Here is a 26,732-nt window from a genome sequence, read left to right on the forward strand (position 1 = left end):
CAGGTAAAGTAGAGGGGCCAGGTAGAGATCCTGCTGACCTGGCAAGCACGTGTTCCCTCCAGTGGGGGCGTTGATCGCTCAGCAGCAGGTCTAGTGTCACCTAGTCTTTCTAGTTCTCAGGAGAAGTTGAGGGTCTGGATTTTTAGAGGATAGCTCTTGTTTTCTTTCCTTTGTTTTGAGACAGAGTCTCGCTGTGTCACCCAGGCTGGAGTGCAGTGGCGCGATCTCGGCTCACTGCAACCTCCACCTCTTGGGTTCAAGTGATTCTCCTGCCGCAGCCTCCCAAGTAGCTGGAATTACAGGCGCACACCACCACGCCCGGCTAATTTTTGTATTTCTAGTAGAGACTGGGTTTCACTATGTTGGCCGGGCTGGTCTTGAACTCCTGACCTTGTGATCCACCCACCTTGGCCTCCCAAAGTGCTGGGATTACAGGCGTGAGCCACCGCGCCTGGCCCTTGTTTTCTTAATAATGACAACAAATTTTAATTTTATAAAAATTTCATTCAAAAATTAGCTGGGCATGGTGGTGCACGTCTGTAATCTCAGCTGCTCGGGAGGCTGAGGCAGGAGAATTGCTTGAACCCAGGAGGCGGAAGTTGCGGTGAGCCGAGCTGTTGCACCACTGCACTCTAGCCTGGGTGACAGACTCCATCTCAAAAAAAAAAAAAAAAAGCCCAAGCAGAGTTAGTGTGTGGCCATGAATTGGCTTCCGGGTCATATATTCCTTGTAGCTTACCCAGAGCAATGACAGGAGAAAGACTTGGAGGGCAGGTGGGACCTGGGCACATCTTGCATGCCAGCCTGAGAGTGTCTGGAGCAGGGAGAGGATAGGGTTCCACATCCCCAGATTGGAACTTGTGGGTCTGTGCTGAGAATGGTGGAGGACAAGGGATGGTCCCCACTGCTGTCAAGACCCTGGACACAAGCAGGATGAGGAGGTTGGTGAGGGTGTAGATGAGGTCACCGTGGAACACCATTGTGCCTGAGCTGGACATGGCTCATAAAGGGGGAGCCAGCCATCCCTCCCAGAGCTCCCCTCCCGAGAAGTTGGCAAGTGGGTATCTAGTGAGGGAGAGGTGACACGGGCCAGGCAGGGCTCATGATGGCAGAACTGCCCTTAGGCTGAGTGTATCTAGAACGCCATCTCTGTAGCCAGAGGGAGGCCAGAGTGCCGCTTCAGGACATTTCTGAGAGAGAGTAGCAGGAGAGGAGAGTCAAGCTCATCACCCCGGGCCTTGCAGGAAGGAGGACTGTGGATCTGAAGCCAGGGTGGGGTGCGGTTGGGGTCCCTGGAGCCTCACAGTCCTCCTCCCGCCCTGCTGCATCCCCAGGAGCCGCTCTCACTCAGGGGACCGCTACAGGCGGGGTGGCCGGGGCCTCAGGCACCACAGCAGTAGCCGCAGCCGCAGCAGCTGGTCCCTCAGTCCGTCCCGCAGTCGCAGCCTGACTCACAGCCGCAGCCACAGCCCCAGCCCCAGCCAGAGCCGTAGCCGCAGCCGCAGCCGCAGCCGCAGCCAGAGCCCCTCGCCATCACCCGCAAGAGAGAAGCTGACCAGGCCGGCCGCGTCCCCTGCTGTGGGCGAGAAGCTGAAAAAGTGAGCAGGGCGGGTCTGGAGGAAGAGGGCTGCCAACCTCAGGTGGGGAGGGCGAACGTCACTGTTTTCTTTTTGGGGAAACAGCCCTACCCCAGGAGGTCCGGGGGCCGGGGTATGGCCCTGGCCTGGGAGGGTGGATTTCAGGGGGACACAGCCCTGGCCTGGGGGGTCTGAGGAGGACACACCAAATCCTAGAGGATCTGCACAGTCAGAACCTTGTCCTTGATGAGGGTCAGAAGGGAACAGGGCCCGGTCTTACAGGTTCTGTGGGGTCTGAGAGGGACATGGTTGCACCCTGGGGCCTCAGAAGGCCCATGCCTTGGCCACCTGATCTGAGGGCAGTGCTGAGGCTGGGGTCAGAGGTGGCAGCTGTCCTTTCCCCCTCCCAACCATGTCCTCTGGCCCTGCCCCCACCCAGGACCGAACCTGCCGCTGGTAAAGAGACAGGAGCTGCCAAAGTCAGTAAGAATTTGGAACTCGCCCGTCTAATTCCCGTCAGCAGCAGTGCCCAAGAGCTGGGCCTGGTGGGCCTGCAGGGGGGCCCGGGTGGGCTGGGAGATCCAGCCCCAGGGACTGGGAGGGGAGCGGGGGAAGGGTCTGCCCCCATGAGAACCATATCCCTCTTCCCTCCTCACTGTACACTGGGGCTCCATCTGTCACTGAGCCTCTGGGAGCTTCAGGGCTGTCCACAGCCTGCCCCTCCTCCCCATGTCGTTCCCCCCCCCCGCCCCAAAAGCCCCAGGCTCTTGGCTGAGGTGGGTTGTGGGAGCTCTGGGACACCCACCCCCTCTCCCACCTCTTCTCCCCCCTCCCCAGCCCAAGCTGACGCCTCAGGAGAAGCTGAAACTGAGGATGCAGAAGGCGCTGAACAGGCAGTGTATGTTCTGCCCCGTCCCTCCAGGGTTTCACAGCTCTTCCCCTTGGCAGTGGGAGCACGAGACCCAGCACCACCTCGGGAGGCCGGGCCCTTCCCTGGAGAGTCTGTGCAGGCGTGGAGGTGCTCTGGGGAGGAGTGGGTTTGCATCAGTTCCGCTGCCGCCATGCTGAGGCCTTTGCAGTCAGGTTGACCTGTCTGAGCTCAGCTTCCTCGTTTTAGAGAGTGGGGCTCTTGCCGGGCGCGGTGGGCTCACGCCTGTAATCCCAGCACTTTGGGAGGCCAAGGTGGGTGGATCACGAAGTCAGGAGATCAAGACCATCCTGGCTAACACGGTGAAACCCCGTCTCTACTAAAAATACAAAAAATTAGCCAGGCATGGTGGCGGGCTCCTGTAATCCCAGCTACTGGGGAGGATGAGGCAGGAAAATGGTGTGAACCCGGGAGGCGGATCTTGCAGTGAGCTGAGATCGCAGCCTGGGCAACAGAGGGAGACTCCATCTCAAAAAAAAAAAAGAGAGCGGGGCTCTTAAGGGCACCCCTCAGCCACCGTGTATCTTCCTCCCTACAGTCAAGGCGGATAAGAAGGCGGCACAGGAGAAGATGATCCAGCAGGAGCATGAGCGGCAGGTGAAGTGGGGAAGGGAGGGCTGGGGTGGTGGGTGGGTGCTGGCCTGGCCACGTCCTCATAGCCCTGTCTGCTGCAGGAGCGGGAAGACGAGCTTCGAGCCATGGCCCGCAAGATCCGGATGAAGTAAGACCTTGCCCCTCCCTGTCCCATAGCCACACCTCCTGCTCCTGGGCTTCCTGGCCTTCCCACCACGGGCTCTTGGCTCGAGCCCTGCCCAGCTCCCTGTGGGTGGATGAAAGGCAGAGCCCTGCCTGGCCCTCAGGGCCGTGCCCCACCGCCTCTCTCCTCCTGAATTTCCTCCCTCCATTTCGGCCTGCCTCCCGCCACCGCAACCTCGTCCCAGCTCTTCCAGCCTCCAAGTGCCAGTCACCTTTGCTGTTCTGTTGGCCTGGCAAGCTGTTCCTCATACCCCTTACCCACCCACCCACTGCCATGGGTCTTTCTCCTGTCCCAGCCTGTTTGTTCATCTCCTAAGTGGAGACTGAGTCATTGTCCCACCTCACAGGCTGTTGGGGGGATTTGACAAGATCAAGGCCAGGCACGGAGAAGGCACCCAGTAGATGTAGCCATTGGGTTGCCAAGCCTGGCCACTGTGACGGAGACCATTTCAACACTCAGTGTGTGCAGGTGGCCCAGTGCGGCAGGAAACGATGGGACTATCCTGCCTCCCTCTGTTCACAAAGCTTTCCTAGGAAGGGGGCTGGGATTCCAGTCAGCTCCGCCAGCTGGGGTCCCTCTGAACCTCGGGCCCCCTTTCCAAGCAGGGATTGGTGGCAGTACCGGCCCCCTTGGTTTATTGTCTTTCTCAGAGTAGGGTGTCGGAAGCACCTGCCCTCCCTGAGTTCAGTGTGTCCAGTGTTCTCGGCCAGATGCTAACGCCATGCCTTTGCAGGGAGCGGGAACGCCGAGAGAAGGAGAGAGAAGAGTGGGAGCGCCAGTACAGCCGGCAGAGTCGCTCACCCTCCCCCCGATACAGTGAGTGTCCCCACCTGGCTGGAGGGCTCTGGGGCTTTAAAGAAAAGTGTCAAGCAGGGTTACAAAAAAAAATAGTTCCACATTAGCCTTCCAGAAATGAAAGCTCTTAAGACACACACGCGTACACATACATTGCTTTAGTCACAAGGTGATTGCAGAAATTAGAAGTGCTCATTCCGGCATGGGCTGGTGAGGGGCACAAATCGCAGCCACTGGACTCTCTGGAAATGTCCCCTCATTTGGAGACAACCCCTGAAGTTCAGTTTTGAGGACCTCACCCCAGGTCAAGGAAGAGGCCCTGACCCTGGATGTTTGCTCGCTCTTCATCTGCTCTTTTCTTTCCAGGTCGAGAATACAGCTCTTCTCGAAGGTAAGGAAGCCCATGACCCTCCACTTTCTGGGAAGTGACACTTGTCCTTTGATGGGAGGTGTTGGCTCTCATTCCTCCAGCCTCACCCTGTACCCACCTCTAGTTGGAGGGGCTGGTCTCATCCCTTGGGGAACACCCCTTCCTCTACAGACAAGTGCCCCGGTCACTGAAGCCTCCATGGCCCCAGCTGTGTTGATGTGTGTACACCCCATTCTCACAGCCCCTCCCTTTCTCTTTCCAGGCGCTCAAGGTCCCGATCCCGAAGCCCCCATTACCGACATTAGGCAGAAGAGGGAGGGGTGGGGAGGACAAGGGGGTGGGGTAAGGGGCTTAAGCTGTGATGCTGCTGGTTTTATCTCTAGTGAAATAAAGTCAAAAGTTATTTAATTCCCGTCACCTGCCTCAGTGTCATCTGTGTGGTTGGTGCAGGGCTCTCCCACCCCAGGGCCCACTGGCCAGCAGAGCCAGCTGGGAGGGCGCTTGGGTTTACCGGCCAGGTGCCATTGCTTCCTGTGTGGCACATCTTGCCCACATCTGATGGCTAAGTGGCAGGCCCCTGTTCATCAGAACCTGCCATGGCTCAGTGAGGCCTGCTTAGGCCAGGGCACAGTCCCAAGGGAGAGGGCCCAGACCTGCCCGCAGGTGTGGACACAGGGTGTCGGCCCAGCATGTCCCACATGGGCCCCTTTGCCTGGGGCCTCTGGCGACAGGTCCAGGCCTCTCCCCGCCCTCGCCTTGGCCCCTGCCCTGGCCTCGCCCGCACCAGGAACTGGGAGCGCGGCTTTCTGTGCCAATCCTGCGGCGCCGCAGGCACTGGGGGCTGGCCGTTCCCTCACCCCCTCACTCCAAACCGGTCTGTCCAGCCGTCCACCCCAAGGAGGGGAAGCCTCCTGCCCCACCTCAGCACCCCAAGAAAGCCAGAGTCCAAACGGGTGTAAATAAAAGGGGAAATTTACTTGGAAAAGGGGGCAAAAACGAGGAGGTCAACAGGTGTTGGTGGCGGTGCCAGGCACAGTGGCGGCCTTTCCTGGGCTCAGGCCTCCCCGGCCGCCTCAGGGTGCTTCTGCCGGAGGTGTTTGTCCAGGGTGGCTCGCAGGCCAAAGGGCACATGGCAGTGAGGGCACTCGAAGCGGGTGCTGCCAGGCGTCATGCCGTGCATGCGGCGGTGGCGGTTGAGCTTGCTGCTCTGGGCGCAGGCGTAGTTGCAGAGCTCACAGGTGTAGGGGCGCTCCCCGGTGTGCGAGCGCCGATGCACCGTCAGGTTGCTGCTGTTGGTAAAATGCTTCCCACAGAACTCGCAGCTGCCCCCGGGCCCACGGCTCTTGCCCCCTGACTTGGGCATCTTTTTGGGTGATGCCTTCTGGCTGTTTGCAGGGTCAGTTCTCTGTTCTGCGGTGATGGCTCCCCAAGTGTCTCCACCAGGGCCGGCTTGAGCCCCACTGCCAGGAGCCCCGGGTTCTTGGACACCTGCTGTGGCGGCGGCTCCAGCCCCCTCACCACCGCTGCATGGGAGGGTGCTGGCAGGGGCAGCGGCATGGGCAGCCGGCTCCGGAGGGGCCGCAGAGGCCTGCTCCTGGCTGGTGTCGACCATGATGGGACTCTGGGGCGGCACCTGCCGGTGGGTCTTCTTGTGGCGGTTGAGCTTGCTGCTTTGGGCGCAGGCATAGGGACACTGGTCGCATGCATAGGGCCGCTCGCCTGTGTGCGAGCGCATGTGCACCTTGAGGTTGCTGAAGGAGCTGAGGGTCTTCTTGCACACGGGACAGGTGGGGCTCCGCCGGGTGAGGCCGCTGCCACTTGCACGGGGGCTCTTGGCCTCAGCTGCTGGTCCCACCACTGCCGACACGGCTGCAGCCACCTCAGCCAGGCCCAGGAGTGGGGCCTCTGGGGCCTCTGATTCTGTCTGGTAGATGGACAGTCCATGGTCCCACTGGGCGTGACGCAGCAGCTTCCAGGCCACTGTGAACTGTTTGCCACAGCGCAGGCAGCTCAAGGCCTTTAGCTCCTCTCGTTCTGGTAAGAAAAAGAGGCAGAGTGTTAGTGCGGAAAGGAAGGAGTCATGGGGGTTGCAGTTCACAGCTGCCAGCTGGACACCTTCTGTGGGACAGGCACTCCTGCAGGAGCCAAGGACTTGGCAGTAACAAGACACACACACTCCGGAAGGACCAGGAAGCTGATGCTCAGAGGAGTGGACATGAAAAATCTGTGGAGTGGGTGCTGAGTATCTGAGGCTTTGTGTTTGAAAACCATTTTTTTTTTTTTGGAGACAGTCTCGCTCTGTCACCCGGACTGGAGTGCAATGGCTCAATGCAAGCTCTGCCTCCTGGGTTCACGCTATTCTCCCGCCTCGGCCTTCTGAGTAGCTGGGATTACAGGTGCCCGCCACCATGCCCGGCTAATTTTTGTATTTTTATTAGAGACAGGGTTTCAACGTGTTAGCCAGGATGGGAAAACCATTTTTTTTTTTTTTTTTTGAGGCGGAGTCTTCACTCTGTCGCCCAGGCTGGAGTGCAGTGGCACCATCTCGGCTCACTGCAAGCTCCGCCTCCCGGGTTCGCGCCATTCTCCTGCCTCAGCCTCCGGAGTAGCTGGGACTACAGGCGCCCGCCACCGCGCCCGGCTAATTTTTTGTATTTTAGTAGAGACGGGGTTTCACCGTGTTAGCCAGGATGGTCTCGATCTACTGACCTCGTGATCCGCCCGCCTCGGCCTCCCAAAGTGCAGGGATTACAGGCGTGAGCCACCGCGCCCGGCCGGAAAACCATTTTTTTTAAGACAGTCTCACTCTGTCACCCAGACTAGGGTGCAGTAGTGCAATCTCGGCTCACTGCAACCTCCACCTCCCGGACTCAAACTATTCTCATGCCTCAGCCTCCCGAGTAGTTGGGATTACAGGTGCCCGCCACCACGCCTGGCTAATTTTTGTATTTTTAGTAGAGATGGGGTTTCACCATATTGGCCAGGCTGGTCTCAAACTCTCCGCCTCAAGTGATCCTCCCACCTTGGCCTCCCAAAGTGCTGGGATTACAGGCGTGAGCCACTGCACTAGGTCATGTGTTTGAAAACCTTTTGAAAAGTTAGGTTGGCCGGGCGCGGTGGTTCAAGCCTGTAATCCCAATACTTTGGGAGGCCGAGGCAAGCGGATCACGAGGTCAGGAGATCAAGACCATCCTGGCTAACATGGTGAAACCCCGTCTCTACTAAAAGTACAAAAAATTAGCCAGGCCTGTAGTCCCAGCTACTTGGGAGGCTGAGGCAGGAGAATGGCGTGAACCCAGGAGGCGGAGCTTGCAGTGAGCTGAGATCGCGCCACTGCACTCCAGCCCAGGCGACAGAGTGACACTCCGTCTCAAAAAAAAGTTATGTTAATTCAGTGAGCGCTTCCTACATGCTAGGGGCTGAGCCATGGCTCATAGCCCAGCTTTCCCTCAGGACAGGAAAATAAGATCACCATTTTCCAGACAGGAAAACTGAGGCACAGAGAGGCATTTTCCCAGGGCGGCACAGCTTGGAAGGGGTAAAGCTGGGATTTCAATCCAGACTGCTGGGGGAGGGGGAGAGGGCAGAACAGAGGCTTGCTTTTATTTGCTTTAAATTTTTAATTTAGCATTTTTTAAAGAGACGGGGCTCTGCCACGTTGCCCAGGCTATTCTTGAACTTACGGCCTGAAGTAATCCTTTCACCCCAGCCCCTCAAAGTGCTGGGATTACAGGCATGAGCCACCATGTCCGGCTGGGAACAGAGGTTTTTTAATAAGATTTTTTGTTTAGGCCGGGCGCAGTGGCTCACATCTGTAATCCCAGCACTTTGGGAGGCTGAGAGGTCAGGGGTTTGAAATCAGCCTGGCCAACACGATGAAACCCTGTCTCTACTAAAAATACAAAATAGCCAGGCGTGGTGACGGGCACCTGTAATCCCAGACACTTGGGAGGTTAAGGCGGGAGAATCGCTTGAACCCAAGAGGCAGAGGTTGCAGTGAGCCAAGATCCTACCACTGCACTCCAGCCTGGGTGACAAAAGCGAGATTCTGTCTCAAAAAAAAAAAAAAAAGGAATTTTGGTTTAATAAAAATAATTTTTAAAGTAATTGAGATAGCTGGGCGTGGTGGCTTATGCCTGTAATTCCAGCACTTCAGGAGGCCGAGACAGGCGGATCACCTGAGGTCAGGATTTTGACACACTAAGCCTGGTCAACATGGTGAAACCTTGTCTCTACCAAAAATACAAAAACTCGCCAGCCATGGTGGTGCACGCCTGTAGTCCCAGCTACCTGGAGGGCTGAGGCCGAATCACTTGAACCTGGGAGGCGGAGGTTGCAGTGAGCTGAGATTGTGCCACAGCCTCCAGCATGGGTGACAGAGTAAGACTCCGCCTCAAAATAATAATAATAATAATGGGGATAGCTACAGAGAAAGCTTAGCGGCCACATAGTAAACAGGTGGTAGTGACCTGGGTTCCCCACCCTCTACATAGATCTCAAATTGAGAGCCCCCAAACCTGAACTTGGATTTTTATCTGGACCTTCGGGGTACTCTCAGAGGACACTTCCTAACTGAACTAGCCTTTCCATTTTTCAAATTCTAGAGTCTTGGATGAAACAACCTTTGTGATACAACCAGTCCCGGGTCAAGAACACAGGCCTGGCCTGCACTCAAATTCAGACTTCTCTGCTCCCTAGTTGTGTGACCTTGGGCAAGACATAGTCCTCTATGTGCCTCAGTTGCTAGAATTCAGGGACCCTAGAGATCCCCTCCCTTTCAAGAGTGGTTGTGACCTCGCTTGGGGAACGGTTGAGAGCTTAGGTCCACATAAGCGCTCAAACTGCAGAGCCTGTGAAACCAAGGTGCCCACGATTCTCCAAGCCCTGCAGTGTTTTGTTCCAGCAATTCTATCACAGACCCTCGCTCCCTCGCTCGCTCACTCGCCAGGCCACTCTCCATGCTCCAACTCTAAAGCTGATTCAATCAGTCACAAGCCCCTCCTCTTTCCCACCACCAGACCCTCCCTGGCCCAACCCTAAATAATTCCTTCTCAAAAGTCTCAGGAGGGCAAGGGGTGGGGGCTGGAAATTAGGTTTGGATTAAGCCCTGCAGCCAACACTGACCAAAAGCTCACCGAGGGTCAAGTGCCACGTGAAGGATTTTAATTCCCTCCCAAGAGGAGGAACCCTGGTGTCCAGCACCGGGGAGCTTGCTCAAACCAGGGGATTCCCACCGTGCAGTGCTGGGAGATTCCATCACCGAGGGAAGCCAGAAGCCCCTTGCCTGGCTCGGAACAGTTAGCTGTACTAGCACCTCAATCAGAATTGACAGACAGGAGGAGGTGGCAACCTCCCCATTCCAGCTGGCCTCCACTCCCCCTCCCCCCGGCCACTGCCCTCCCCAGAGGTCCCCCCCTACTGCCACCCTGGTCCAGCCACCTGGCCAGTTATTTCTGGCCAAGGGGAAGGAGAAGTGAAACCAGGTTGGGGTGTGTGTGTGGGGGGCAAAATCCCGGGCTAGTCTTCTGGGGCTGGCCACACCCTGTAGGCGGCCCTCTTTCCCTGCCCAACCCCCCTTGACCCCCCTTGCCACCACCACCACTAGTCCCTGCCCCAGGACGGGCAGGCCCTGGCCACGCCTAGGCTGCACCCGATGGGAAGCGAGAAAGGGGAAGTAGTGCTCAGTGCCCTGCCGTCCAGCCCAGTCCCTCTCCAGCAGGAAGCCCAGCCCTTGAACTTGAGAGGGGGACTGCACCCGGCTTTACTCACCTGAGCCCTGGCCGCGGCTGGGGCCTCTGAAGAGCTGACAGCCCAGCTTCTTGTGGTCCATGAAGGCAGTGATGGCCTCCAACGGGAACGTCTGCAGGCAGCGGCCGCAGGTCAACAGATCTGGGTGTTTGTCGGTCCAGGGCTGGCGGTCTGCAGGGAGGAAGCGGGTGGTGAGCGTGGGGTGGGGCCAGGATGGGGGCTGAGGGTGCCGAAGGAGAGGGGAAACCGAAGGTCAGAAGGGAGCCTGGGGGGCAGGACGGGGCGAAAAAGATAAGGCAGGGCGAGGGGCCCATGCCCAAAGGGAGGGGTCCCACCCGAGGGTCAAAGGTAAGGGAGGCTGGGCCCAGGGCCCGGGGCGCTCACCGGGAAGGTTCGGGGTCAGCTGTGTCCACAGAGTCCACGGGTTCCGCGCGCCGAGGGCGAGAAGGGCGGCCCCGGCTGGCATGGGGCCAGAGGAGTGGTGGGGTTCGCCGCCGAACCGCCCCTCCGAGGACACCTCCTTCGGGGAGAAGGATCCCAGTCTTGGGGCCTGTTGGGACCGCGCGTCTGGCTCGGGCTTGAGTTCGATGACGAGGTCCTGCATTTCCATCTCGTCGTCTGGGTTGGCTGCGGGCGCGGGCTCTACTCGGCGGGGCGCGCTGCCGGCCTTGCGGCGGGACATGAGTCGCGGGCCGGGCGAGCGGGCGAGCGGGCTGGCGGGCGGGCGGAGGACGCACGAGCGGAGGACGCGCGGACCGTGCGCGCTCAGGTGAGTGACTGCGGCGACCCGCTGCGAACTCTTACACGTGCTGGCCGGGCCCGTGGCTCCGCCTACCAGGGCGGGGCCTGATGGGAGGGGACCGAGCCGCGCAGCTGGGGCCCTGCCGGCGGCCTAACTCAATCTAGGCAGTGCCCCCTGCGCTTGGCTTAGTGACCAAATTTAATCACACCGAATTCCCACAAGGCATTGAAACAGCTATCCCTGATCCCATTTTAGGGCGGGTGAAACTGAGACACGGGATGCCCACACACACCCCCAAGGGAGAAAATAGTCGGTCACGTTTGTTATTAGGTGCTTAATAGTAATCTGGGCTATTTCATTTAATGCATTACAATAAAAATTCATTTTGCAAGCATTCACTGAGTGCCTCCTGTGCGCCAGACTCTGTTTGAAGCACTGGGAATACAGGAGGGAACAAACAGACGTTTGCCTGCACGGAGTTTAGACGGTGGGGGAAGACACTATAAACATAATTATGTAAAATATAGATGGCCTTTGATGATGACCAGTGCCATGGAGCAAAAGAAAGCTGGAAAGGCGGAGAGGGTTACTGGGGTTGAGGGATTCAATTTTCTCCCCTGTGCTGGGAAAGGGCACGGTGGATCTGAGGTTGGAGGGAAGGAAGCCAGCCAGTGGACCTGGGCATTGAGGAATTACAAGGAAAGGGAGAGGCAATACGGGTTGGGAATTGAGTTCAGTGAAAAAATGGGGGCAGATCCAAGCAATCTTTTGATCGCTTTAAGGTCTTTTGGTTTTCCTGAGACTGGAGCCTTGGGAGGGTTTTGAGCAGAGGAGGACTGTAATCATACACATCAACTCTGTTCCTAGACCAGAAGTCGCCATTAAAACCAAATAGCCAAGCAGTTCACCTGCCTCCACTCCGCCTCCTTGAACTTCCCTCCCCTAAGCAGTTCTCTCTGCTCACTGTTTGAAGTGGCATCAACACCCTGCCCCACCCTCAATCCCTGATGAGTATTCTTTCCTTCCTGGCACCGACCGCATGGCAGTATAGAACTGCTTGTGGACTGTCCTCTCCCCCACCCAATGCAAGCCCCCTGAGGTCAGGGCCAGAATCTGTTCTCCCCCAGCTGTCCCCAGCCCAGATGCTGATTTCAGATGCTGATCTTTTGGAATTCTGCATTGTTATTCAGGTCGGGGCTCCATTGTCCTCCTGAGAGCAGAGGGCCCTGACCAACAGTATCTAAAGTAGCCCCACCCTGCTGAAGGCCTTGCAAATTACACTCCATGACCTCCATCTGTCCCCAGTCCTCTCTTGGATCTCACTTCTCCATCTGTCAAAGGAGGTAGGGCAGGTTGGAACTAGAGGGTTATCTGAGGTGGTTTCTTCAATCCTGCCTCCTCTGATCACCCTTTTTTAAAAAAAGTAATTTTTAAATTTTCAAAAAAATTTTGTTTTTAATAGAGACAGGGACTTGCTTTGTTGCCCTGGTTGGTCTGAAACTCATGGCTTGAAGCGATCCTCCTGCTTCAGCATCCCAAAGTGCTGAGATTACAGATGTGAGACACTGCACTCAGCCTCAGACCACCCAATTTTAAGTTCCATGGAACCCAGCCACCCACTATCCCATTGCCCTTATTTTACTTTTTTTTTTTTTTTTTTTTTTTTTTTGAGATGGAGTTTTACTCTTGTTGCCCAGGCTGGAGTGCAATGGCACGATCTCAGCTCACTGCAACCTCCACCTCCGGGTTCAAGCGATTCTCCTGCCTGAGCCTCCGGAGTAGCTGGGATTACAGGCGCCCGGCTAATTTTTGTATTTTTAGTAGAGACAGGGTTTCACCATGTTGGCCAGGCTGGTCTCCAACTCCTGACCTCAGGTGATCCACCCGCCTCAGCCTCCCAAAGTGCTGGGATTACAGGCGTGAACCACCGTGCCCGGCCTATTTTATTCTTCATACATCACTTTGATCAAACCCTGAAGGATCTTGTTTACATATTTGCTCGTTTTACCCTATTCTGTCCCTTCTACCCCCACTAGAACATGGGTTCTAGAAGGCAGGATGGGAGTCTGTTTTGTTCATAAATACAGCCCCTACTCGTTCATAGTTAAGTCAACAAATATTTATTGAGTACCTACTATGTGCCTGATATTCTTTCAACAGATATTTGCAAAGCATTAAATTGTGTACCTGGCACTAGGCCTTGGTGATCTAGTGGAAAGCAAACGCCCACAGGATCCCTGCGTAAACAGGACCCTGCATGGAGAAAGTGAATTCTGACTGGGCCTGGAATAGGGAGATTCATATTCCCACTCAAGGCCTCAGTTTCCCCCTTTGTAAAATGATACTGCAGGGAGAGCTGGAGGACAAAATGACCGCCTCTGATCCAGCCCAGCTACTTTCTTCGTATGCGGCATCTGAAACCATGATCTCCAGGTTTCCTGTAGAGGAGCGGGGGTTCCCACTGGAAGCGAGGGGTAGGAGTGCCTGCGTGTAGGGGGATGGGGATGCAAAGACCGAGCTCTGCCCTTAACCCAACAGGGAGGAAGTCTTCCCCTCTCTGAGCCTCAGTTTCTTCCTGCCGCAAATGGGCATCCCAGACGCCCCCAACTCGCAGGCAGGAAGATCGGACCAAAGTGCTCCGCAAAGCCGCGAGCCAGCCCGCGACCACGTGGGGCAGTAGCGGCGGCGCGGGCGGAACCCAGGCTCCGCGGCTCGCGGCCTGCCCGGGCCTCTGCAGCTGGGACGCCAGCGGAAGCGGGGGCGCCAGTAGCCGCGGACCTCGGTGAGTACAGAGTGGTGGGGGGTCGCCGGCAGGTTCCCTCTCCCCGACCCCAGCTCTGGACGCCTACCCCAGTGCAACGCCCGGAGTAACGGAAAGAGGCAGGACCGCGCCTGCAGCGCCGGCTGGAGGGACGTTCTGGTCCCCAGACGCTAGTATCAGGGACTGTTTGGCGATCGCCGGCTGCGGGAATGCCCCACGCGGGTGGGGTGAGGAGAAGGGAGAAGGCGGAAAACTCCTCCTCCGGAAAATAATAAATGGCCACGATAACAGCAGCATCGGTGGCAGTCATCCCGCTTTACCTGGAGCGGAATCGCTCGGTCTGAGCCAGGAGGTGGGCAGAACGTCCAGTCCGAACGCCCAGGGCGGTGTGGGGAGTGGACGCCTGGGGGCCGGGAGGACCTGCTTAGTATAAGAAAAGGAGAGCAATGGGTGGTCAGGGCGGAATTCAAAGGAAACTGACCGACCCCAGGGGAGAAGGGGAGGGGAGAGATTCTGTGCTTGGGGTTCTGACCTTCTCGGGTGGCCCCATTTAACTAATTTGCATCAAGATTCAGCAGCCGATGGTGTGTGTATGTGTGTGTGTCTGTGGACACGTCAGCACCTTGGTTAATTAATTAGGTCTGGTGGCTTCTCAGTTGACAACTCAGCTGGTTCCTCACCCTGGCAATTGTGAAGAGTTGGCCAAATGTTTGTCCACTGAGCTGATCTCTTCTCTGGACCACCAAGGCTACCAGGAGAGAGGTCTATGAAACCCTTGCCCCTGCCATTGACCTAAGTTTTGGGCTCTTGAATGTAAAAGACTAGTTTTGCAAGTCGTGGGGGATGGGCTTGGGCATTTTTCCCTGAAACCTTCGGAAATCCTTGCCTTGGAGACTGAAAGGATAAAAGCCTCTGGGGCCAGGTCACCAGGGAGAATGGATAATGCCTGCCTCTCCCCTCCTGGGCACACCCTGTGTGACCTTTCTTTAACCAGTTTCTTATCAGGTTACACCTTGGCTCCACAGTCTGTCTTTCTGCATGGGGCACAGGGGAGGGCCTGAGTTTGTTCCCTCTTCCTCCACCCTCTAGCTCGCACCAAGGAAATGATTTTTTTTTTTTTTTGAAACAGAGTCTCTGTTGCCCAGGCTGGAGTGCAGAGGGGCGGTCTCCGCTCACTGCAACCTCCATCTCCCTGGTTCAAGTGATTCTCCTGCCTCAGCCTCCCGCGTAGCTTGGATTACAGGCATGTGCCACCACACCCAGCTATTTTTTTTGTATTTTTAGTAGAGACAGGGTTTTGCCATGTTGGTCAGGCTGGTCTCAAACTCCTAACCTCAGGTGATCCGCCCCCCACCCCCAGCCTCCCAAAGTGCTGGGATTACAGGTGTGAACCACTGCACCCAGCCCAAGGAAAGATAAGACCTGCCAGCTTCACTGGCCACTTTACGAAAATGGGGATTGCATCAATATGACCAAATCTCCCTTGTTTTTTTTCTTAATGGAGAATACAAGGCCCCATACTGACCCTCCCTTAATTTCATTTTATCCAGGGATTTAACAGAATTCTTTGGCCACTGTAATCCTCATCTAATTCATTTAGTAAGTACTCACTCTGGAGACTAGGGTGTTTCTCTTGAAACTCAAGTGTTAACCTAGGCTCAGGAAAGACCCTAGGGGCTAGTGAGGCCTGACTAAATTGGAGTGACAGTGGTCAGAGAAATTAAAAAATGCAAGCAGGGCGTGGTGGCGTGGGACTGTAATCCCAGCTTCTTGGAAGGCTGAGGTGGGAGGATATCTTGAGTCCAGGAGTTGGAGATTAGTGTGGGCAATGTAGTGAGACCTCACCTCAAAGTAAATAAATAAGTAAATGTGCTTTTTAAAAAATTAGAAAATGCAAGGCCGGGCACGGTGGCTCATGCCTGTAATCCCAGCACTTTGGGTGGCTGAAGCAGGTGGATCAGGAGTTCGAGACTAGCCTGGCCAACATGGCCAAACCCTGTCTCTACTAAAAATACAAAATTAGCCGGGTGTGCTGGTGCGTGCCTATAGTCCTAGTTACTCGGGAGGCTGAGGCAGGAGAATTACTTGAACCTGGGAGGCGGAGGTTGCAGTGAGCCGAGATCATGCCACTGCACTCCAGCCTGGGTACCAAGAGCGAGACTCTTAAAAAAAAAAAAAAAAAAATTAGGCCGGGCGCAGTGGCTCAAGCCTGTAATCCCAGCACTTTGGGAGGCCGAGACGGGTGAATCACGAAGTCAGGAGATCGAGACCATCCTGGCTAACACGGTGAAACCCCGTCTCTACTAAAAAATACAAAAAACTAGCCGGGTGAGGTGGCAGGTGCCTGTAGTCCCAGTTACTTGGGAGGCTGAGGCAGGAGAATGGCGTAAACCTGGGAGGTGGAGCTTGCAGTGAGCTGAGATCCGGCCACTGCGCTCCAGCCTGGGCGACAGAGCGAGACTCCGTCTCAAAAAAAAAAAAAAAAAAAAGAAAAATTAGAAAATGCAAATATCCCTTAATTCTATTCATGTGGTCTTACCTGTCAGGGAAAAAACAAAACAAAACAAAAAATCCTTGGAGTCTCCTTTGGCTGCTCTTTCCTCAAATTATATATCCCTCATCCTGTCCATCAGCGAGGGCTCTTGACCTTTTTTTTGTTTTTGTTTTTTTGGAGACAGAGTCTCACTCTGACACCCAGGCTGGAGTGCAGTGGCACGATCTCCGCTCACTTCAACCTCCACCCCCTGGTTCAAGCGATTCTTCTGCCTCAGCCTCCCGAGTAGCTGGGATTACAGGAATGCGCCACCATGCCCGGCTAACTTGTATTTTTAGTAGAGGCAGGTTTCACCATGTTGACCAGGCTGGTCTCATCCTGACCTCAGGTGATCCACCCACCTCAGCCTCCAAAAGTGCTGGGATTACAGGCGTGACCCACTGTGCCCAGCCTCGACCTTTCAAACATAGCCCAATCTGACCACTTCTCCCCATTCCCACTGTCCCCAGCCCATCCTAGACACCACCTTCTTCCACCTGGACCCCTACAGTGACCTCCTCATTGCACTCCTAGTGTCTCCCTTCAGTCTCCTTGTTTATTGTCCATGCAGCAGGCAGAGGATCCTGAGGACCCTAAGCCAGATCCTGTCCGTCCTTCACTCAGAACTGTCCAGTAGCTTCAGTCTCAGAGTAGAGACCCGAATTGAAATCACAGCCCACAAGGCGCTCTCTCTGTTCCTTTCGCCACCTCCTCCACACTGGCCTCCTTGCTACGCCCCAAAGCCACCCTTTCCATGATCTTTGCATTTTGCTTTTCGCTCTGATTGGAATCTCCACATGGCTCTATTCCTAATTTCATTCAGGTCTATGCTCAAATGTAATCTCATCCTAGGGATCTTTCTTGGGCTCCCTTGAAACTACCCCATGTCCCCCAGGCTGGTCAGATGTCTCCTCTGGACTCCTTTATTCCAGCCCTGCTCACTCTGGGTCATCACTGTCTGAGGACAGGTCTGTGTCCCCTATTGGACTATGAGCCCACAAGGGCGGAACTGTGCTCTGTCAGTCTTTTAGATGTGTTTCCAAGACTGCCCAACGTGGGTCATGCACACAGCAGGCACTCACATGATGTGCTGATAATGCTGGATAATGTGGATGAGTGAAATTTTTTTTTTTTTTTTTTTTTGAGACAGGGTCTCATACTCTGTCAGTCAAGCTGGAGTGCAGTGGCACAGTTACGGCTCACTACAGCCTCCACCTACTGGCCTCAAGCGATCCCCTCACCTCTGTCTCCTTAGTAGCTGGGACTCCAGTCGCACACCACCCATGCCCAGCTAATTTTTTTTTTTTTTTTGTAGAGATGGGGTTTTGCTCCATTGCCCAGGCTGGTCTTGAACTTCTGTGCTAAAGCAGTTTTCCAGCCTCAGCCTCCCAAAGTGCTGGGATTATAGTTGTAAGCCACCGCACCTGGCTAGAAAACTTTCCTTTGGTGCATAAAAATGATAGAAAATTCAAATTTCAGTCCCAGTAAGTAAGGTTTTGTTGGAGAACAGCCATGTTCATTTGTTTCCATATTCTCTATGAGTGCTATTGTGCTACTTGGCAGAGCTGAGCAGTGACAGTAAAATACAGAGAAGGTTCACAGACCTCTGCTATATATTTTGCCAAGAAGAAAAATAAAATAAAGTTAAAATAAAAACAATTTTGCTGGCTGGGCGCGGCAGCTTACACTTCTAATCCCAGCACTTTGGGAGGCCGAGCGGGGTGGGCAGGGCGGGCCACCTGAGACCAGGAGATGGAGACCAGCCTGGCCAACATGGTGAAGCCCCATCTCTACTAAAATACAAAAATTAGCCAGGCGTGGTGGCGTGTGCCTGTAACCCCAGCTACTCAGAAGGCTGAGGCAGGAGAATCGCTTGAACCCGGGAGGTAGAGGTTGCAGTGAGCCAAGATCGCCCCACTGCACTCCAGTCTCGGTGATAGAGTGAGACTCTGTCTCAAAAAGAATTTTGCCAAGGAAGATTCTATTTGGGCCACCTGTGGGCATGTGAGATCAGTAAGATATGGCAGCTAATTATGCAGAGTGGGTGATGAGGTTTAGATACCTCACAGGGAGCGCTCTTTTTAACATTTTCTTTCCTTTCTTTTTTTTTTTTTTTTTGTGAGACAGGGTCTCACTCTTCTCAGGCTGGAGTACAGTGGTGCAATCATATCTCACTGCAGCCTCAACCTCCTTGGGCGCACTAGATCCTCCCATCTCAGCCTCCTGAGTAGCTAGGACTACAGGAGCGTACCCTTTGCCCGGCTAATTTTTCTATTTTTTCTAGAGATGGGATTTTGCTATGTTGCCCAGGCTGGTCTCAAACTCCTGGGCTGAAGTGATCCACCTGCCTTAGCCTCCCAAAGTGCTGGAATTACAGGCATGAGCCACCTCGTGCCCAGCTGCCTCTTCCTTTCTAAAATTAAAATTTAGTGGCCGGGCGTGGTGGCTCAGGGCCTGTAATCCCAGCACTTTGGGAGGCCGAGGCAAGAGGATCGCTTGAGCCCAGACTGGAGACCAGCCTTGGCAATATAGTGAGACTTCATCTCTATAAAATAAAGTTAATTAAAATTTTTATTTATTTGTTTATTTATTTATTTGAGACAGAGTCTTGCTCTGCTGTCCAGGCTGGAGTGCAGTGGCATGACCTTGACTGCAGCCTCTGGCTCGCAGGTTCAAGTGATTCTTATGCCTCAGCCTCCTGAGTAACTGGGATTACAGGCATGTGCCACCATGCCTGGCTATTTTTGGGGCATTTGTTTGTTTTTGAGATGGGGTCACGGTTGTTGCTCAGACTGGAGTGCAGTGGCGCAATATCTCAGCTCACTGCAACCTCTGCCTCCCGGGTTCAAGCGAGTCTCCTGCCTCAGCCTCCTGAGTAGGCGGGATTACAGGAGCCCACCACCATGCCCGGCCCAGCTAATTTTATTTATTTATTTATTTTTCGAGACAGCATTTCACTCTTGTTGCCTAGGCTGGAGTGCAATGGCGCAATCTCAGCTCACCGCAACCTCTGCTTCCCAAGTTCAAGTGATTCTCCTGCTTCAGCCTCCCAAGCAGCTGGGATTACAGGCATGCACCACCAGGCTAATTTTATATTTTTAGTAGAGTTGGGGTTTCTCCATGTTGGTCAGGCTAGTCTTGACCTCAGGTGATCTACCCACCTTGGCCTCCCAAAGTGCTGAGCTTACGGGCGGGAACCACTGCGCCCAGCCTATGTTCATGTCTTCTATAGCCATCTTTATTCCTTCCTCCCTCTTTGTGACCTGTTTGTCTGCATCAGTGTTTCATCTGGGGCTATCAGGAGACGTCTGACAATTCATGGAGACGTTTTTTAAAAAACATTGTATTGAGATGCAATTCACATTCACCAGTTCACTGTTCACCAGTGGTGACATTTTTGGCTGTCATAACTTAAAGAGGGGATGCTACTGGTATCTATTAATAGGGGGCAGAGGCCAGGATGCTGCTTAAACCCTACACCTATGCATTGGACAGGCCCCACAACACAGCAGATAATTATCTAGCCCCAAATGTCAATAGTGTCCAGATTGAGTAGCCCTGGTTCACATCCTTGGCCTATCTGCAGGGTCCTGTCTTGCAAGGAGCTCATAGTTCATGTGCAGAGACAGGAAGAGCCTAATAAGAAAAAGGACAATTTAGGCCAGGCACAGTGACTCACACCTGTAATCCCACCACTTTGGGAGGCTGAGGTGGGCGGATCACTTGAGGTCAGGAGTTGGAGACCAGCCTGACCAACATGGTGAAACCCTGTCTCTACTAAAAATACAAAAAGTAGCTAGACATGGTAGTGTGTGTCTGTAGTCCCAGCTTCTCGGGAGACTGAGGCACAAGAATCTCTTGAACCCGGGAGACAGAGGTTGCAGTTAGCCAAGGTGGCGCCACTGCACTCCAGCCTGGGCGACAGAGTGAGACTGTCTCCAAAAAAGAAAGAAAAAGGACAATTTCAGTCACCTCCCTTCTGTGCCTGGCCCCAGGGTCCTGGGTACCCAACGCTTGTCACTCAGCTCAGTTAGTCCTCACTAGGCTTTAGAGAGGAGAGGACCACCACAGGGAGTGGGGAGGAGAGCCACAGGGAGTGGTACAGCTGCTAAAACGTAGGTCCTCCTCTCTCAGGTCTGTACCCACAAGGCTGGCATTTCCCTATATGTGTTTGACATCATAGCATAGTGCTTCATATGTCGCAGACATGTGCCAGACATCATAGTTTAGTTAGGTCATTGAGTCCCCATGCCAGCCCTGTGAGTTAGAGCTCTGTTTTACAGATGGGGAAACAGAGCACAGATTAGTCAAGCTGTTTAACCCCAGGTCACACAGCAATACTAACAATAAGAGCAGTTCACTATTATGGAGAACCTAGTATGTGCCAGGCCCTGTCTGGCAGGAGCCTGTTGAATCCTAGTAACAGCATAGGCAGCAATTGGGGCTATTTTTCCATACAATGGAAGAGAAAGCTGTCTCTTACTGAGGTCTCATAGCCAAACCAGCCTGGGATCTCCACTCTTCATTTATTTGTTGTTTGTTTGTTTGTTTTGAGAGGAGTCTTGCTCTGTCACCCAGGTTGGAATGCAGTGGTGAGATCTCGGCTCACTGCAACCCCTGCCTCCCGGGTTCAAGCAATTCTCCTGCCTCAGCCTCCTGAGTAGGTGGGATTACAGGCATGTGCCACCATGCCTAGCTAAGTTTCGTATTCTTAGTAGAGATGGGATTTCACCATGTTGACCAGGCTGGTCTCGAACTCTTGACCTTGTGATCCACCTGCTTTAGACTCTCAAAGTGCTGGGATTACAGGCGTGAGCCATCGCGCCTGGCCAATGTTTGTTTGTTTTTGAGACAGAGTATTGCTCTGTTGCCCAGGCTGGAGTACAGCGGCACGACCTCTGATCACTGCAACCTCTGCCTCCCAGGTTCAAGTGATTCTCCTGCCTCAGGCTCCCCAAGTAGCTGGGATTACAGGCATGCGCCACCACATCCGGCTAATTTTTGTATTTTAGTAGAGACAGGGTTTTACTATGTTGGCCAGGCTGCTCTCGAACTCCTGACCTCTAGTGATCCTCTAGCCTCAGCCCCTAAAGTGCTGGGATTACAGGCGTGAACCACCGGCCCATTCATGAATTCTCATTGGTCTCTATGGCAGGCAGTTTTCTGGGGGCTGGAGATCCAGCAGTGGGAAAAGCAAGGTGGCCACCTTGAAGCTTACGGAGGGAAAGGCGATGCAGGCAGATACAGGGAACCGAAAGTGCAAGGGCCCAAGAAGGGACTGCCAGGCATCGTGCCTGAGAATCAGCGAGGAGGCCTGTGTGGCTGGGGTGGGGAGAGCAAGCGTGGTACACCACGAGGGTGCTGGCAGGATCCAGAGCTCACAGGGTCAGCAGGGCTGTGGTGAGGACTTTGACTTTGTCTCTGAGCAAGACAGAAGCCACAAGAGGGCTCTGAGCAGAGAAGACATGTGATCTGACTCGGGCATTGACAAACAGGGTGTGGGTTGTAGACTGGGGGTGGTGAAGGTGGAAGCCAGGGTCCCAGAGGGGAGTTCACTACAGTACTCTAGGCAGGAAGCGTCTGTGACGGCAGCAGAATGCTGGCACTGGAAGAAGTGAGAAGTGTTAGGTTGTGAATAAATAAATGTGTGTGTGTGTGTATATTTTTTTTTCTTTCTTTGTTTCTTTTTTTTTTTTTGAGACAAAGTCTTGCTCTGTCACCCAGGCTGGAGTACAATGGCGCCATCTGGGCTCACTGCAACATCCGCCTCCCAGGTTCAAGCGATTCTCCTGCCTCAGCCTCCTGAATAGCTGGGATTACAGGTGCCTGCCACCATGCTTGACTAATTTTTGTAGTTTTAGTAGAGATGGGGTTTTGCCATGTTGGCCAGGCTGGTCTTGAACTCTTGACTTCAAGTGATCTGCCCACCTCTGCCTCCCAAAGTGCTGGGATTACAGGTGTGAGACACTCCTTCCAGCCTTATACATTTTTTTTCTCAGCCTTTGTCTTTTATGACTTTAATATATATATATATATTTTTTTGAGACAGAGTCTTGCTTTGTTGCCCAGGCTGGAGTGCTGTGGTACAATTTCGGCTCACTGCAAGCTCCACCTCCCGGGTTCACGCCATTCTCCTGCCTTAGCCTCCTGAGTAGCTGGGATTACAGGCCCCGCCACCACACCCGTCTAATTTTTTGTATTTTTGGTAGAGACGGGGTTTCACCTTGTTAGCCAAGATGGTCTCGATCTCCTGACCTCGTGATCCAGCCGCCTTGGCCTCCCAAAGTGCTGGGATTACAGGCGTGAGCCACCGTGCCTGGCCATGACTTTAATATTTTTGAAAAGCCCAGGTTAGTTGGGCTGTTTTTATTTTTTCTAAGACAAAGTCTCACTCTTGCCCAGGCTGGAGTGCAGTGGCGCGATCATAGCTCACTGCAGCTTCAACCTTCCAGGGCTCCAGTGATTCTCTTACCTCAGTCTTCTGAGTAGCTGGGACTTACATGAGTACATTGTCATGCCTGGCTAATAGTTTTTATTTTTAGTAGAGACAAGGTCTTACCACCTTGCCCAGGCTGGTCCTGAACTCCTGAACGCAAGCAATCCTCTCACCTCGGCCTCCCGAAGTGCTGGGATTATAGGTGTGAGCCACCATGCCTGTCCCCGTTGTCCTTGTTTGGCCCAGAGGCTGGAAGATCACTTGAGGCCAGGAGTTGGAGAACAGCCTCGGCAACATAGTGAGACCCTGTCTCTTTAAGAAGAAAAAAAGGAATAACACAGAAGTGGTGCCCTGTCCTTCTTAGTGTCCCATTCCTGGAGATGTTGGCTTTGATCACTAAGTTAAGGGGGTGCGTACCAGGTTCCTCCACTATAAATTTGTGTTTGCCCCTTACAGTGAATGAATATCTTATGAGTCTGTTAATACTATGTAGCTACCTTATACTTCATCTAACTCCCATCCGTGTTTTTTTTTTTTTTTTTTTTTTTTTTTGACACAGAGTCTCACTCTGTCACCCAGGCTGGAGTGCTGTGGTGCGATCTCCGCCCACTGCAGCCTCTGCCTTTTGGGTTCAAATGATTCTCCTGCCTTAACCTCCCAAGTAGCTGGGACTACAGGCACACGCCACCACACCCAGCTAATTTTTGTATTTTTGGTAGAGGCGGCGTTTCGCCTCTACCAGCATGTTGGCCAGGCTGGTCTGGAATTCCTGACCTCAAGTGATTCGCCCACCTTGGCCTCCCAAAGTTCTGGGATTACAGGTGTGAGCCACTGCACCCGGCCCTATCCACACATTTTTACATCTATTCCTTTTATATTTATTTACTTGCCAGTCTACAGTAAGGATTATATTTTTCTTCTCTTCCTTATTCATTTATTTATTATCAGGATGGATTATGGATTTCTGTTTTACCCAGTGGGTTATAATCTGTCACTATCATTATTGTATTCAAATAATTCCAGATTTGGCCACTTGGAAACCTTTCAAGCTAGCTCCTGTGTGAGTGGGAGTCTATCTAGAATATAGAATTTCCTGATGGATTGGATGGGTTGTGTGTGAGAGAAAGGTGGGGTTTGTTCTTTTTTTTAAGAGACAGCTTCTCACTCTGTCACCCAAGCTGGAGTGCAGTTGCACGATTACGGCTCACTGCAGTCTCCATGTCCTGGGCTCAACTAATCCTTCTCCCTCAGCCTCCTGAGTAGCCCAACTAATGTAAAATAATTTTTTTTTTTTTTGTAGAAATGTGATTTCACTATATTGCCCAGCCTGGTCTCAAACTCCCAGCTCCAAAGTGATCCTCCTGCCTTGGCCTCCCAAAGTGCTGGGATTACAGGCATGAGACACCATGCCTGGCCGGGTTCATCTTTTGGCAAATATTTATTGCCTGGAAGTTGAGATAAAGCTGTTTTAAAAGCAGACAAAGGGCCGGGCGCGGTGGCTCAAGCCTGTAATCCCAGCACTTTGGGAGGCCGAGGCGGGTGGATCACGAGGTCAGGAGATCGAGACCATCCTGGCTAACATGGTGAAACCCTGTCTCTACTAAAAATACAAAAAACTAGCCGGGCGCGGTGGCGGGCGCCTGTAGTCCCAGCTACTCGGAGGCTGAGGCGGGAGAATGGCGTGAACCCGGGAGGCGGAGCTTGCAGTGAGCCGAGATCGCGCCACTGCACTCCAGCCTGGGTGACAGAGCGAGACTCCGTCTCAAAAAAAAAAAAAAAAGCAGACAAAGGTCTTTACCTTCATGGGGCTCATGTTTTTGTGCATGTGACACTTTGTTTCTGATCCAAGCCACTGGGGATTGATGGCACAGATTTTAGCGAGGTGGATCGGTTTGGGACAGGTGAAGTGGAGCTGCCTAGGTAGACCAGCCTCTGCTTCCACTCCTCCCTCCTCCATTAGCCCCTTGCTTACCATGTAATGACTTCCTGCCCTTTTTCTTCACTCAACAGCCAAGACAATGCAAACTCCAGTGACCATTCCTGTACCTGTGCTCCGGCTGCCCCGGGGCCCTGATGGCTTCAGCCGTGGCTTTGCCCCTGATGGACGCAGAGCCCCCCTGAGGCCAGAGGTTCCTGAAATCCAGGAGTGTCCCATAGCTCAAGAATCCCTGGAATTCCAGGAGCAGCGGGCCCGAGCCGCCCTTCGGGAGCGTTACCTCCGCAGCCTGCTGGCCATGGTGGGTCGTCAGGTGAGCTTCACGTTGCACGAGGGTGTGCGTGTGGCCGCCCACTTCGGAGCCACCGACCTGGATGTGGCCAACTTCTACGTGTCACAGCTGCAGACTCCCATAGGTGTGCAAGCAGAGGCGCTGCTCCGATGTAGTGACATTATTTCATACACCTTCAAGCCATAGAGACATTGTGTTCACTTTTCTGCTTGAGGCTGAGCCACTGTATCCCAGGCCTCCCAATGTTCCCAAGCCAGGAACTCTGGGCCCCACGGAGTTATGAGCTCCCTTGGAATTTTCAGCCAAGCTTTAAGCAAGTCTGGACTCCTGAGACCTCCTGGGTCTAGTCAGTAAAATTCTGCAACTCTAGGAATTCTAAGATCCCACTGGAAGGAATGCTCTACTTCACAGAACTCTGAACCCTACAGAAAGATGGGCCTGCTGCCATTTCTTGAAGACCAGGGCATCGGGGTGGGGTGATAAAGGAGACAACCTGCACAGGGGGGCGTTATTAAAGAGGCTGCAAAGTTCAGCCACCCTGAAGATAATCCCCAGTGCTCCTCTCCTGCTAAAGAACCAGTTACCCCAGGAAAATTCGACTCCTGTTTTTCTTTCTTTAATTAAGTATACCCACGGGGATGGAATAATCTTTAGGAGCTGGTAGGGTGGTTATCCCAGGGCTGAATCCAGTGGAGCTGGGCCAAGTAGGACAGGAGCCCAGATAAAGGTGTAGGGGCTGCAGGGCCGCAAGTCTCCTGGAAATGCTGGAGTGACCGGAATGCCGGGATTGGGAGATTAGGATTTGATTTCATTTTGGGGCGGGCGGTGGCTCGTGTTGGGTCACGTGGTCGTGCCCAAGCGCTCCTCCTGTTGCCCCACCTGTGGTTGCTGTGGACTGCACACGACAGCAGATTCGCTGTCCCCTCGTTGGAGGCGAATGGTCGGATCCCGAGTGGCGGCGCCCCTGACAAAAGGCCGAGGAATCGCGATCAGGGTGCAACTTCATCCCCCTCCTCTTTTCTCTCCAGCCTTGTAGCTTGGCCGTTCACATCACGCGCTTCACTAAGCCAGCCCCCTGTCACTAGTAACCTTTCAGGGCATTGTTTAAAAAGAAAGCAGTTTCTGTCCCCTTCTGTAGTTCCCTTAAATTCAGGATGTAAGCGAAGCCTTCCACTAAGTAAAGGTGAGCGTCGTTTTGTCTCAGTCGCGAAAGTGCGGCGGCCGATGATGAACCGCGCCAGGAGCAACCTCAGCTGCCTTCAGTCGGTTCGCTACGCCTAGCTCTCGAGTTGCCTTGGCGACGACGCGGCTCGCTCCGCGCAGTCCCCTTTTATGGTTTCAGCCCCGCCTCCTTCAGTTTGCCGGGTGCGCTTGGGAAAGCGTGGCGAAAGTGCGGCGGCGAATGTCAAGCGTTGGGTCTGAGCCTAGGGGTGTGGCTTGAGCTCGCGCTGGTTTGTTCTTGCCTCGGTGACCCACCAGCCTTGTCACCCAGGATTTGGGTTGGCAGATTCGTCTCTCGCCTTTGGAATTTCTATCTTCTCCTAGGTTTTGTTTTTTAAAATCAGGCCTATGATACCGTTCATGGGCTCGTATTTATTTTAGCATTGCTCATGGGCTCATATTTATTTTAGTATTGTGATTTAAGTTGTATTTTATGCAACTACCCCTATACAGAGAGCTGTTGATGTAACTGCAGCGAGCAAATGGAAGACTGGAGACTACCGAAGAGGCCGAGGCTTCGTCTCCAGAGGAACCCTCTCTGTCAGCATCCATCAGCTGTACTCATATATTGAATGCAGCTCCTATCCGCCTTTCTTTTCGACTTCTTTATGCCGTTACCACTCTTCATCAGTTGGT

General features: G+C 53.8%; 3 protein-coding genes and 1 long non-coding RNA gene across 28 annotated transcripts in view; 2 read left to right on the plus strand and 2 right to left on the minus strand.

The window, feature by feature from the left end:
* Positions 1-4,844, plus strand: part of CLASRP (CLK4 associating serine/arginine rich protein) — a 32,311-nt gene extending 27,467 nt beyond the window's left edge. For 5 of the 20 annotated variants that reach the window (XR_010583393.2, XR_012427690.1, XR_012427683.1 and 2 more), the window contains 8 exons: positions 518-604; positions 1,335-1,598; positions 2,017-2,475; positions 3,044-3,102; positions 3,180-3,226; positions 3,996-4,078; positions 4,424-4,448; positions 4,690-4,844. Coding sequence is in view for 6 of the 20 variants with exons in the window: in XM_065535627.1 (XP_065391699.1) it covers positions 518-604; positions 1,335-1,598; positions 2,017-2,122; positions 2,415-2,475; positions 3,044-3,102; positions 3,180-3,226; positions 3,996-4,078; positions 4,424-4,448; positions 4,690-4,732 (775 nt within the window). In the remaining 14 variants the exon portion in view is untranslated. The remainder of the gene's footprint in view (positions 1-517; positions 605-1,334; positions 1,599-2,016; positions 2,476-3,043; positions 3,103-3,179; positions 3,227-3,995; positions 4,079-4,423; positions 4,449-4,689) is intronic. The other 15 variants (XR_012427688.1, XR_010583396.1, XR_012427689.1 and 12 more) reach the window with 7 other exon arrangements.
* Positions 4,845-5,383: 539 nt separating this feature from the next.
* On the minus strand, positions 5,384-10,950 carry ZNF296 (zinc finger protein 296). Its single transcript, XM_005589558.5, has 3 exons — positions 10,560-10,950; positions 10,197-10,346; positions 5,384-6,461 (listed from the first exon to the last, which is right to left on the minus strand). Exons 1-3 carry the CDS (start codon positions 10,855-10,857, stop codon positions 5,482-5,484), a joined length of 1,428 nt encoding a protein of 475 aa, XP_005589615.2. The 5' UTR covers positions 10,858-10,950; the 3' UTR covers positions 5,384-5,481.
* On the plus strand, positions 10,111-25,469 carry GEMIN7 (gem nuclear organelle associated protein 7). Of its 6 annotated transcripts, none has more exons than XM_065535642.1 (3): positions 10,111-10,306; positions 21,936-22,033; positions 24,658-25,469. In XM_065535642.1, the coding sequence occupies exon 3, from the start codon at positions 24,666-24,668 to the stop codon at positions 25,059-25,061; it is 396 nt and encodes a 131-aa protein (XP_065391714.1). In that variant the 5' UTR covers positions 10,111-10,306; positions 21,936-22,033; positions 24,658-24,665; the 3' UTR covers positions 25,062-25,469. The 6 variants fall into 6 exon arrangements, with proteins under 6 accessions (XP_065391714.1, XP_045235197.1, XP_065391712.1 ...); XM_065535640.2 differs by lacking the exon at positions 10,111-10,306 and adding an exon at positions 13,647-14,030; XM_065535641.2 differs by lacking the exon at positions 10,111-10,306 and adding an exon at positions 13,647-13,699.
* LOC141409108 (uncharacterized) lies at positions 13,019-26,180 on the minus strand. The gene is made up of 2 exons (XR_012427698.1): positions 24,620-26,180; positions 13,019-14,101 (listed from the first exon to the last, which is right to left on the minus strand). It is a non-coding gene; the product is annotated as an uncharacterized lncRNA (long non-coding RNA).
* Positions 26,181-26,732: the final 552 nt, after the last annotated feature.

Source organism: Macaca fascicularis, chromosome 19 (genome assembly GCF_037993035.2).
Source record: "Macaca fascicularis isolate 582-1 chromosome 19, T2T-MFA8v1.1".
Lineage (NCBI taxonomy): Eukaryota > Metazoa > Chordata > Mammalia > Primates > Cercopithecidae > Macaca > Macaca fascicularis.

Coding starts and splice junctions, on each gene's coding strand:
- ZNF296 (XM_005589558.5), bottom strand. CDS start 10,857: ATGTCCCGCCGCAAGGCCGGCAGCGCGCCCCGCCGAGTAGAGCCCGCG. Junction 10,347..10,559: donor GCTGACCCCGAACCTTCCCG/GTGAGCGCCCCG, acceptor TCCTCCCTGCAG/ACCGCCAGCCCTGGACCGAC. Junction 6,462..10,196: donor CAGCCGCGGCCAGGGCTCAG/GTGAGTAAAGCC, acceptor TTTTCTTACCAG/AACGAGAGGAGCTAAAGGCC.
- GEMIN7 (XM_065535642.1), top strand. CDS start 24,666: ATGCAAACTCCAGTGACCATTCCTGTACCTGTGCTCCGGCTGCCCCGG.